General features: G+C 35.1%; 1 protein-coding gene across 16 annotated transcripts in view; it reads left to right on the top strand.

Annotated features, from left to right (window-relative positions):
* Positions 1-13,058, top strand: part of C2CD5 (C2 calcium dependent domain containing 5) — a 72,159-nt gene that overhangs the window by 47,372 nt on the left and 11,729 nt on the right. For 9 of the 16 annotated variants that reach the window (XM_026865444.1, XM_026865435.1, XM_026865320.1 and 6 more), the window contains 7 exons: positions 142-330; positions 1,981-2,172; positions 5,275-5,461; positions 6,486-6,650; positions 6,980-7,120; positions 10,034-10,097; positions 12,064-12,125. In XM_026865444.1, the coding sequence (XP_026721245.1) occupies positions 142-330; positions 1,981-2,172; positions 5,275-5,461; positions 6,486-6,650; positions 6,980-7,120; positions 10,034-10,097; positions 12,064-12,125 (1,000 nt within the window). The remainder of the gene's footprint in view (positions 1-141; positions 331-1,980; positions 2,173-5,274; positions 5,462-6,485; positions 6,651-6,979; positions 7,121-10,033; positions 10,098-12,063; positions 12,126-13,058) is intronic. The other 7 variants (XM_026865356.1, XM_026865378.1, XM_026865407.1 and 4 more) reach the window with 2 other exon arrangements.

The raw sequence follows: 13,058 nt of genomic DNA, 5'->3' as shown, positions 1-13,058 counted from the left end.
GGGATTTAATGGATAAAATTGCACAAATACACAATATTAGTAGTTACATTGAATTTATTGAGCCTTTTAATCTAATAGTTTTAAATAAAAGTAGCACCAAGTAGTAGGAATTCACTTTGTTGTAATTCTTTTCTCTTATAGTGAAGAGGTCTGTATTTTGTCCGCGTCTGGCACAGCAGCTGTACTGAACCCTAGGTTTCTTCAGGATGGCACCATGGAAGGCTGTTTGGAACAAAGGTTGTCATGGCAGCCTGGCTTCTTTTCCATAGGGTCAGAGAAGGGAGAGGTTGATTTTTTTCCCCAGAGCCAAGATAGTTCTTCTCTATTAGGGTAGGTTACAGTGTTACAGTGCAGGATGCGGGACCAACCACTTTACTGCTTTTCACTAACAACAACATCAACAGAAGTAATGGAACTCTGCACCAAATTAGATATTCTGTTTTTATTTCTAACAGTCTGAATAAGGTAACACATTTGACTACTAACCACAGATCATAACTCAGTTTTTTTCTTTGCCACTCTTCAGGTATCTTTTATCAGCTTTATATCACACTATAAAAATTGACAGATGTATGATAAATTAATGTAAGCCAAAAACTGTTGTGGCTGTATTATGTGTATATATGTTCTATATATACTATTTAAGAGCTGTATGGGAGATAAAATAGCGTGATTGTAAAACAAAGATGATGCCAAATTTTTGCAAAAGGTATATGTTTTAGTTAAAATTTATGAACAAAATCATGAAACTGAAGGAAATACATGAAGCGTCCCTTTGGTTCTGATCTTGTAAATAAAATTTGAGGAACGAGTATTGGCAGTTATTTTTTGGAAAAAATAAATAGATTAACTAATGCATTTTGGTAATTTATTATGTGTTTGTCAGGATAGTAATCAAATATTTCAAGGGATTATTGTAGTTGTAAGTAAGGCTGTTTATTACACCTTAGCACTTGCATTACTTTTTCCATAACCCTGCCAAGATAGTATTATTTACTATACTTTGTTAGCAAGAGGCCATTTTCTTCTTGTGTAGGTAGACTTTTGAAAACTGTAGCCAGAACAAAAATACTTGTTTCTGTATTCACTATATGATGGAAAGGAAGAAATGTCATGTTCATAATATGAAGAAAATTGCATTTTTATCAAAATACATGTTTTGTTGCTACTAAGAGTCTTGGCATAGATGAGAAATGCCAAAGGAAGATGAAACAACTAAATGGACAAAGCCCATGTTTGAGACAAAATATATTTGCCAAAGTCTGTGATAAGTTATGTTTCAAATCTGTCAGATTTGCTTAATCATCTCTTCAAAATTCACTGAGAATAGTTTATGTGAAACAGAATAAATTTGCAATGGTGCAGTTTGCTTATGCTTTCCTTTATAGTGGTCATTCCTGGATATTTCTTATGGGGGAGTAGGTCTAATTGTTCTAAGTGAATAACAAGTTTTAACTAATAACTTAGGAAATAATCTTGCTATTCTTCTTACAATGTTAATATATATTGTACTGCTGCTCAGTAGGATGGTTGGTTTGTTATTTATGTTCTGCTCATTAGGTTTGTGTAGGTTTTTGGTCACAACGTAAAAGAGACTTTTCATTGCATTTGGCACAGCAGATTCTCTGTACAGCTGTTGTACCATGGACTGCATTTAGAATTCACAGTGTCTAAAGCCAGCTCAGTGATGTTTTAGGTTTATATAAATCATTGGTCATTGTATGTAGTTTTTCTTGATCCCCACATAACAAATTTCAATTCAAGTTTTATTTACAGCATTGTAACTAGTAGCATGTAGCCTAATTTTATTCTTCTAATTCATAAAATTCAATACTTGTCACATTGGTATAATGGAGCAGAGTATAGCTGCAGTGTATGATTTAAATAGGTATCTTTAAGTGTTTATACATATGTGCATGTATTGATCATTGTTAATAAGGTGCAGATGTTTTAAGTATGCTCTTCGTAATGTATTTTTAGGATTGAAGAAGCTTCACCACCAGGTTGTGGATTTTGCCATATACCATATGATGAATTGAACATGCCATTCCCTGCTCACCTCACTTATTGTTACAACTGCAGAAAGCAAAAAGTTCCTGATGTCCTTTTCACTACAATTGATCTTCCTGTAGAGGCAATAGTTATTGGGAAGGGATGTCTTATTCAAGCCAGGTATCTATCAAAATATTTTCTTATTAAAATTTGGAGATCTTTGAAAGAATTCCTGTTGCTAAATTCCAGTCATCAAACCTTAGATTTTGTATATTAAATTGCTAGGAGTTAATGACAGTCTATTGGGGTACAGGAGAAGGACAGCCTTCTCTTCCCCTTGTGTTATGTCATGTCCCATGATGAACATCTGGTAACTTGATGGGTCTCTTTAACCAAGTAACAAGTGATAGGATGAGGTAATGGCCTCAAGTTATGCCATGGAAGGTTTAGACCTGATATTAGGAAGCATTTCTTTACAGAACAGGTTGTTAGGCGTTGGAATGTGCTGCCCCATTCCAATGACTACCCAGTGGTAGAGTCCCCATCCCTGGAGATGTTTGAGTCAGGTTGACATAACACTGAGGGATATGGTGTAGTTCAGAACAGTCAGTGTTAGGTTAATGGTTGGACTAGATAATCTTCAAGGTCTTTTCTAACATAGATGATTCTGTGAACTTACCCATGTTGGTAAATGTTCTGCTATTTTTTTAATGCCTGTGGGAATTGCAGTATTTTGTCTGCCTGGATATAAGAGTTTTCATGCTTTAACTTGCTGTTTGGGACCACTAATGTGGTCAGATACAGCTATTGCATTTGAAACTCAGTGAACTGATTAAGTCAGTTGTGTTAATTCTGTGCTGATGTCTGTAACTGAACTTATGTCTGTAGAATTGGTGGCTATGTCCAGTTTATACTGTGGTCTTTGAATTTGGAAAAGGGAATAATGTGGTTTACAGTCAGAAAGAAGAAAATGTTAGCTATGTACAGTATGTTTGGGTGGCCAGTTAGCTACATGGGTAAATAACTGGTTGGATGGTTGGGCTGAGAGGATAGTTGTTTATGGTTTATAACCTACCTGGATGGCCACGACAAATATAACAGTCTGCAATGGGACCTGTTGTGTTGAACATCTTAATGATGTGGAGGAGATGATGGACTGCATTCTCTTCAAGTTTGCCAGTTACACCACAATGAATGGGACCACACAATACAATACCTGTCCAGTTTGTCCTGCTCTGAGAGTGGGAAAGAATCAGAAAACTAGAGCAGGTTCAGTGGAGGGACACCAAGGGAGTAAGGAGCACCAGCCATATGAAGAGAATTGCAGGTGCTGGACTTGCTCAGTCTGGAGAGAGGAAGAATTCAGGGGGACCTAATAGCAGCCTGTTTATAGCTCTAAGGAGTTTGTGGATCCTATGTAGCCAGGGTCTGCGCAGTGGGAGAGTGAAAAACAGTGAGCAAGAGAAATTCAGAGTGGATATAAGGAAAAACTACTTACCTGTGAGAACAATCAGGCAGTGGAGCAGATTGCCTAGAAGGTTGTGCAGTGTCCATCTTTGGGGGAGTTTTGAAGATCCGACTGGATAAAGCTCTGAGCATCATAGTCTGAGCTCAGAATTGACCCCCCTTTGGCTGTACAGGAGGTTGCACTGGAGACCTCCTGAAGTTTCTTCTCACCTGAATTTTTATTATGATGCTGTGTTTATCATTCTCTTGACTTCTGCTAGAGCAGAATTTCTGAAGCTACTGTAGAGATGTGTTTTGAGCCCCTCCTTTGGTATTTTCTGTATTACTAAATCTTCTGTTCAGCACCATTGTGGAAATTGACTTTGTGTCACATGGTGGTCACCAGCCTGTCTCTGGAACACTTGCAGATGTCCTATTTCCTCTAGAATGATTCCTGAAACATTTCCTCATCTGCCCCTCCTCCCCCAAATAAATTTGAAAAAAAGACCTGAAGCTATATTTAGAAAGATTTTGCGGTGAACTTGTTATGACTGGATGAGTTACTGTGTTTTCCTGATCATGTAATAAATGTAGTCCTTAGAAGAAAGTGTTATCTGTTCATATCACTAAAATGTACAGTTGTCGTGTTCTTTTTGAATTAAAATTTGTCACTGAAAGTAGGCAGTCATTATAGTGGTGTGGGGTTTGAATTTCATTTTATGGGGCTAAACCCAAAGAGTGGAATATGACTAACACAGTATGTTCAGAGATGAGATTTCTATGCTCTTTCTTTTATTATTTTAAGATGTTTTATTTTGGTTAATGCTTGACCTGGTAAGGGCACTCAGTTTTTTTTCTTTGTTCCAAAGTGTGCCTTGAATAACTGTATTAATAGGCATTTTAAAAGTTCTACCAGTAGATGTCATTTCTTGTGCTTGTACTTGAAGTGTTCAAGAGGTTTGCAGCAACAGAAACAAATGTTTGCATTTGGGGTCTTACTATGAAAAAAGCAGAATACACAAATTTTCAGATAAGACAGACTCGAGTTCTTATGAACTGACATTTTTTTATCCAGTTGCTGCAATCTAGTAGAATGCACTTCATCAGTTCTCAGGCTCAATTGAAAAGGACTGCAGTAATTGTCCCTTGAAATAATCGATTTTTGTAGAGGAGTGTTTAACAAATATCAGACAGCTTGAAAAGAAGTTGTTTGTCTTCAGTATTTGCTTTGACAAAAGTGAGCAGGGCAAATTTTTAACAGTCACTGCTATATGATAGGAGTGTTAATATATTAGCCAAACATCTAGTAGATTGTTATCTGGAATCTGTAGAAAACTTTTCTGTTGCATAGTTATTTGGTTCTGCCAGACTGTTATGGCAGTAACCCTGTGTGATACGTGTTGTTTCTGTCTGATAACAGTTATTAAGCGTGTTTTAAGAATGGAGATGTGACTTTTTACAAAAATACAGTATTGGTAATTTTTGTATTCTGCTTTGATAAGAGAGTATTTTTGAATGTTGTTGAAGCTTATGTATTGTTCTGTTTTTTAAGTTTACTTTTTATTTTACCCATTTTTATTGTTCATATAAATATACAGCTACCTATTAAAAATGAAAATCAGATCTTACTTATTGGGACTCAGTGCCTCAGTGTGCCTTGATCTTCCTGATGAGAATTTAATATTTTACAGGATTTTAAAATACATTTAAAGGAAACTGATTGTATTAGGTTATACAATGAAGAAAAAAAAAATCAAAATACCCTGTGATCACTTTCAATCTTCAGCAGTTAAAGCTATTCATCTGCTGATGTGATGTACTGTTTCGTATTGTCAGGTTATGCCGTCTAAAGAAGAAAGCTCAAGCTGAAGCAAATGCGACATCTATCAGTAATCTCTTGCCATTTATGGAATATGAAGTGCACACCCAACTGATGAATAAACTTAAGCTGAGAGGAATGAATGCTTTGTTTGGGCTGAGAATTCAGATCACTGTGGGTGAAAATATGCTAATGGGGTTAGCAGTAAGTAAAGTTTTAATCTGGGGATTCTTTTGTTTTCTTACAGTATTTTTTCAGGACAGAAAGACCTACAAGTGTTGTAAAATTCAGAGTAACTACAGATATTAAAAAGTTATTTGAAGAATAAATGAAGTGATGGAATGAGGTGTCTAATCATTGACAAATCAGGACAGACTCTCTTTTGGTGACAGAAAAGATTCAGATCTCTTGAAAGTCTGCTACAGGACAAGACTATTAGAAAGGGGATGAGAGGAAAAGAAACTTTAAATGATTTAATGGCTTAATGATTTAATGGCTTAATGAATTATAGAAAAATTGTGTTCTTTAAAGGTCCTGTCAGAGATCCCTGTTCATCAAGTTGCATTACAGTTCCATGACGAAGAAGGTCAATTAAGTCTCAAATCTTTTGGTTGGTTGTCAACAAGAGAGAGGTCTGTCGCCTCTTCTTTGATGGCACTGCAGAAATAAATGATAGATTGGAAGTGTCTTGGAGATAGACAAGAAAAGTTCATTAACTATATTTTGTAACCTTATTCTGTCATGTGGGGTTAGAATAGTGGAAATGTGCTGCTTCCTCATCGGTGGAAGAGGATGTTTGGGTAATATTGACTTGCTTGCATGTTCTTTTGTCTGAACTGATGATCCGTTTTCTCTAAACGGAAATGGGATTTTTCACTTCTTCAGTGGTACTGTAAATGGTTTGGTGAAGTTTTAAATCCTTGAAACAATCACTTGGCTTTGCAAAATATACTAGGGCACAGGTTTTAATTCATACTTTGTTTGGAACTTTTAGGCAAGTTAAGAACTCCACTGTGGAAAAGACACATGGGAAGGAGAGAGTTTATTAAAAGAATGGGTTTTTCATAAGTGAACAAGAGAGAGCCATTTATTAAGGGAAGAGATCACACTGTAGTGCGCATGTCACAGTGTCATCTGTTATAGCATAAGCATTATGGAAAATTTTATATGAAAGTATTAGAAATACCTGCTTATGTAATTGTCATTTTTCTTAATGACTTTTTAAAAGTCTGCAACAGGTGTGTATCTAGCAGCTCTGCCAACACCTGGTGGTATTCAGATTGCTGGGAAGACTCCAAATGATGGCACTTACGAGCAGCATATATCACACATACAAAAGAAAATAAATGATACTATAGCAAAAAACAAGGAACTTTATGAGATTAATCCTCCAGTAAGTAAAGCTTTTATATTCTTAAAAATAAAGCATTGAGTCAAACAGATCTATACCATGTATATCCATGAATTACTACTGACTGAATCATTCAGAATGTAAGTTGTTTTTTAGTAGAGATATAGATTCTTTTCACTATATTTTGGGAACCTACTGGAATTTTCCTATCTCTTAAGCCACATATCCAAATCAGTTTGTATTTATTTAGATTTATTTCTCAAAGTACTTCTCTAAATGTTCTGATTCTTAGAACTGTTAACAAATTGCTTATAATTGAAATAATTTCAAAACTACATAGAACAACTGATAATTTTTATATCCTTTTTTAGGAGCTACCTGAAGAAATCATTGGGTCTCCCATTCCAGAGCCAAGACAACGTTCCAGGTTATTAAGGTCTCAATCAGAAAGCTCTGATGAAGTTACAGAGCTAGACCTTTCACATGGGAAAAAGGATGCTTTTGTCTTGGAGGTGATAAATATTTTCAGTACTCATTTTCATACTTCCCTTTTCTTGAAATATATATAAAAAAAGGAGAGAAGTTTTCTTACTTATCTCCAAAGACAGTTCTTGAATTGTATATAAAATTTTCTATTTTTGCATCAGTAGAAAATTTCACGTATTGGATATTGGATTTTACACTGTCTCTCTTATTCTGTTTGCTTAAAGTATAGCTATATTATGTCTAGGGACAATAACCGAAAAAAGATTGCCCTGCTATACATGAACATGTAGCAATATCTAGAATAATAACTAAGAGCTGTTAAGCAACGCCCTTCTGCCTACTTCAAGCAGCAATCATGATGGATCCAGAACTTAGATATATTTTTATAAACATTGAGGCTCTGTGTTGTCACACTTTATATTTAGCAAAGAAAAAGCTTGTATATTCTTCCAGTTTCAAAGCTCTTAATGTGACAATTGGATATTCAGAATTATTAGTTTGTGGAAGTGGTAGTAATTCAAAGCATTCAAAAAAATGCATTTGTCAAGAGAGCACATAGAAGATAAGCTTTTCTGAATTTCAGCTGATGCTTTTCAGAGTTCAGGAACTTACAACTTCAGAGAATATCTTCCAGATCTTTTTACAGCTACACCTAGAACAAGAACAATACCTACAGATAAAGAACAGAGATTTCTTTTACCTCTCTAGTCACTAGAATTCAAAGATGTGATTTTAAAATTGTACACTTTTGAAGGAAGAGAGTCAAATACTAAAGAAGGCTTAGAATTTTGATCATCTTCTTGTGGATACAGGTGTTAAAAATACCTGTCCTAGACTAAGAAAAGTTTAAATTACAGCCTGTAATTGCAGCCTAAGGTACATTAAAGACTTTATGTTAATCTTTACAAATCACTATCTTCATAGAAAATAAACTGGAAGAAAGGTTGTAGATAGGGAGTATGAGAGAGTGCTTGTAACAGCAGTTAATTTTAAAACAGGTTAGAAAAGAGAGTGAAAAAATAGTGGGTTGGGTGAGGTTGGTATAATAAATTGAGATTGGTTGGTGCTTCTGCTCTTTGAGTAAATTTTTGATCTCCAGTCCATTACAGGCATGCTAGGATCAAAGTAAGCAAATTGGGAAGTCCCTAAAAGTAACTTTGATGCTAGTTAACTCTCACATTAAGATGATATAAGGACAGTTTTCATCAGGTAATTTTGCAGCTGGTCTTCACTGGTTTTTGTTTTAATATCATTGTCTGTGTAGACTGACAGGAGTGGAATTTTATCCTCAAAAGTTACAACAGATGCTCTCTGAGGCACTGTATTGAAATGGATGAGCTTATCAGAAAATACTTCAATAAATGCAAAAAGGATTGTCTGCCTTTGTAAGAAGAGGATTGTATAAGGCATAAAAAACGCCCACAACCCAGAGATTGTTATACTGCAAGAGACCCTTTGGACAAGTTAGGGAAAATACCAGTAAAACATAAGCCCAGCCTCCATTTCACTTCTAAAGTCTGTCAAATAGAAGAGAGACAGCAGTAGTAAAAACTTGGCATACTTCTGCCCAGTTGCTTCATAAAGAAGCTTGATACATTATAAGCAAAGACCCTCTGGTTAAGGACTGCATTATATACTGCAAGCAGAGTTCAGCTCTCTTTTTGCAGTTTTGGAGAATTCTTCTTTCTACTGTATTAACAGTAGTATATGCACTTGGGATAGGAGATCTCTGTGTGGAAGGGAAAAATGTAAGTACACTGTCATGTACTACAGAGTACATTAAAAAAAGATCTAGAAAAATAAGATCTGATGCTTAAAGAACGATCATTTACTGGTTTAAATTATGTGAAGTTATTGGTCCTAGAATATGTGTCCCTGTGTTTCGGTAGTTCAGTCTTCATAGAAAAAGGACTTTTGATCTGTGGAGCCACTTACTAATGTCTTTGTTAAGAAATTAGCTATGAGGAACAATATTCCAAAGTTTTAGTGAAGCTCCTGAATCTGACCTTTCAAGAGTGAAATCATTGTTCACTGGAAATATGTAAGAAAAAGTGGTAAAAAATTCACTGTGGTGAGGAAGTGCTAAGAAATGTTGGGAGACAATTATGAGAGGTAAGGCTGGCTGTTTTGGTTTTTGGGTGGTTTTTGTTTTTTGTTTTTTTTTTTTTTGAGGGAGAAAAAAAAAGACTGCTCCTCTTAATTTGAGAGAGAGAAGAAGGAGAAACAATACCTGACAGAGAACCCTTTAATACTGGGGTTAAAATATAAACAATTTCCAAAATACTTGGAAGAAGGCAGAATAAATGTAAAGACACATGACACAAATATTTACAGAAGGTAGCAAGGTAGATACGCTCTTAGTCTGATCTAAAATTAAAAAAAGTCTTTAAAGATTGGGTAGAGTAGAGGTTATTTGGATAAGAAGAACTAATAATCCCCAAATTTACCTTTCCCTATTTGATTTTCTGCTGTTCATACTAAGCAAGGTTTTTAAAGTCCTGGAGAGATTTTTGTGTCATTGGAATAGGCAGAAAATGATCACATCAGTGTAATACAGACCATATGAGAATTCTGGTAGCCTAGGGTCCTTAGCTGGAAAAAGCTTTAAGTTGTTACATGGAAACTTGTTCAGCATTTAAAATTGTTTAAAAATCACCTTTTTATCATTCTTATCTACTGCAGTTTCTCTGCTGCAGTTTCTGTGTGTTCTGTGCACATTGCCTTATTTTTAATACAATTTCATTAAATAAACTATTTTTCAAGTGTTAAGCATATCATAGGCTGATAGTTAAGATTCAGAGTTCTGGTTGATGGAGTAATTTTTTTAAATCTCAGCGTAGCTGCCAGATACAGTTCTCTTGATGAGAAAGTTTTTATATGTTTCTGAGACTTCTGACTGGAGTAGCAACATGATTTTTATAAATTATTCCTTTTTCCAGATTGATGATACAGATGCAATGGAAGATGTACACTCTTTACTGACAGATGTTCCACCACCTTCTGGTATAGTTAAAAACATATTTTTCTAACCTACATTGTAGGCTGCAAAATGACAAAACAGTGCTAGTTTTGATTAAAAAAAAAAATGTTCAATAGTAACAGTGAAAAAATTTTTGAAGTGTTGATCTTGTCAGATACACCTGTAGAAAAAAGTCATTAAGCCTTTTATGGGGATTGTTGCTTATTAAAAAAACCTGAGGTAAACAGCATTTGTGTGGCATTTTGTAGTTCACTGATTTGTACTGTTGCAAATTTTTTACTTCATACAGGTGTAACAATTGGATCTTTTCTACTAGTATACCAGTTGCTAAAGATTTTTAGACTGAATGACTAATTTGTAGGTTGCAGAGTCAATGAAAATACTAGAGGGAACAGAATGTCCTTTAAGTATTTGTAGCCATATAATGTGACATACTGGAGTTGTATTCCAAGAATGTTATTTAAAGTAGGCAATTTGCCCTCCCAACACTCTTGTTCAACAAGTGCATTTGTATTTTCCTTGCTTTGTGATTGTGCCATACTGTCAGCTTAAGTCTTTGCGTTCACTGCGTTTGTTGACAGCTTGTGAGACATTACTGTTACTTAGAAAAGTGTTAGAAGAGTGCACTCCTCTGCAGTGTCTTATTTTTCCATCTGCCTATGAATTCCATTTTCTGGAATAGCTTCTATGGGCCAGTAATACAGATATGTGTAGTAGGCAAATTAGTAGGTCCTAGTCAATAAAAGCACCTCACTACCTGAAGATTAAAGAATCCTCTCATCTGGTAACGAGGTAATTGTAAGTTAGCGTTCAATGCCATTTAGTCAGCTATTGAATCTTTTGCCTTCCCTGTTGTTTATATGATTCCTTGTTTTTTGTTTGCCTATTTGTTCATTATCTCCTTCAGACACAGACAAGTATTCTGATGGAAAATAAACAAGGGACTGGTTTTCCACTATTGTGGAAAGCTCCACTACCGTGGTGAACACTGAAGCAAAAAGCCTGCATGTTGTCTTCTATCATGTCATCATCTCTGCATGTTCTCTCTATATCTTGATTGACTCTTCAACAAGATTTCTGCTTTTGATGTTCTTAAAGAAAATCAATTAATATGTATACCTTCCAAAAGCTGCTACACAGTTGCTTTTCTAGTTTATTTTGTGCATTTTTATAGGTCCTGCCAGATTTTTCTTTTGTGCTTATTTAGCCCTATCTTTAGATTTTCAACATTGCCTGTTTGCTGTTTATAACTTTTCTTACCCTGCTGTTTAGTCATTATACTTTCTTTTTTTTCCTTGTCTTTTGAAGTCTCTGTTAGTCACACCTTTTTAATAAAGTTTCCTCATTTGTACATAATTTGTTTATTGGAAACTAGGCAGAGTAATAGTGGATTTTGGGTGTCTGCCCTTCCTGCAAGATTGCTTAAGTATATACTGGACAGAGCTGAAAAACTTCTTTGAATGCTTTTTCCTGCTCAGGACCAACTAGTTAGGGGTTTTCTGTTTTGTGGGTTCTACAAGAAGCGGCTCTGTGAAGTAGTCAGGGAGTTTGGCTCAACAATTAGTCTTAGCATCAGATGATATGAGTTACCCAGTCTCCATGGGGAGCAACAGGCACTGTTGCATTTCATACCATTGTAGCCTCTCTCATGTTCCTCAACATGATGACATTTCTGGCCTTGCTTTTTGGTGATGGAAGAAATACTCAGAATAAGAATTCTGTAGTGAATTAGTGTTTTAGAAGTGGTGAGTTCCATCTCTCCTATCCATTTTTTCAATGCAATATGAATAACATAAAGCATGTGTTTCTTTTGCATGTTATTATATATCGTATTCTTCAGATGGTATGTTAGTTTTTTGAATGTTGGTCTTATTTTTGTTGTATTATTCGGTGCTCAAAAACAGATCAAGTAATGTCACGTATGTTTCTTTCAAGGTATTTTTATATTTCAGTGTGCAACATAGATTTCCCCAAATATTTTCTTTACAGGTTTTTACAGTTGCAACACAGAAGTTATGCCTGGTATAAATAACTGGACACCAGAAATTCAAGTAAGGTTATTCAAAGAAATTTAAAACTTTTTTCCAAATTGTGTTGAAATAATGCTGTAGCAATTTAAATATATATTAGCGATCACTGATTTTGAAAGATAAATTGAAATGATACTCTTGTGTTAGAAGTAAAAGTAGTATTTTGGTAAGAAAAATAGGGTATGAGCACCTGTTGTGTTTTTTTCAATGCTGTTATGTAACAGAGAACATTGTACAAAAATTACAAAATAATTATGGTAATTATGAACTTAAAGATTTTGGGCATTTTTAAGAGCTGGGCTAGATTTTGAAGCCTCTTAAAAGAAACACATTGTTGACTGTGTTACCTAGTGTGAGATACTGAATATGATGACATGAATAGGTTAAGGTGAATAAGAATTAGATAAAGCCAATTAAGTGAGTAGAGAAAGATTCCATTTATAATTAAGTTGAAACATTTTGGTTATGTTTGTACAACACAATTCAGTCTTAGAGAGTTAAAACAGATCTATATAAGTGAGCTTTTACATCTAATTGGCACAGTGCAGGACTGTGCTTTTCAGAGACACAACTCAAACCTGAAAACCATATGACTGCACCAGCAGCGTACTGTCAGGTTGATGGGATTGGATGTGTATCTGTATATGACATTCCATTATTGTCTACATTATTGTACACAACATATAATTTTTCAACAGCAGTTAACAAAATATGTAGCAGGTAGAATGACTCCTTTATAAAGCAAGTAAGAAGGACATAGAGTATTTCATATCTTGCTTAATCACTTGCTCAATATATTCATATACTTTAGTTCACAGAAAGTTTGCCTTTTGTTTGTAAAATTTCATGAGCAATACAGCACTTTATTTGACTTACAGTTGCTACAGGTTTCTTTCCTTTTCTTTACATCCTCCTCCTCTTCCCCCTCTCCCTTACCACCCCCACCCTCCCACC

This window comes from Athene cunicularia (genome assembly GCF_003259725.1).
Source record: "Athene cunicularia isolate RWA chromosome 1 unlocalized genomic scaffold, athCun1 chr1_part2, whole genome shotgun sequence".
Lineage (NCBI taxonomy): Eukaryota > Metazoa > Chordata > Aves > Strigiformes > Strigidae > Athene > Athene cunicularia.
This window is presented reverse-complemented; position numbering and strand designations above follow the sequence as displayed.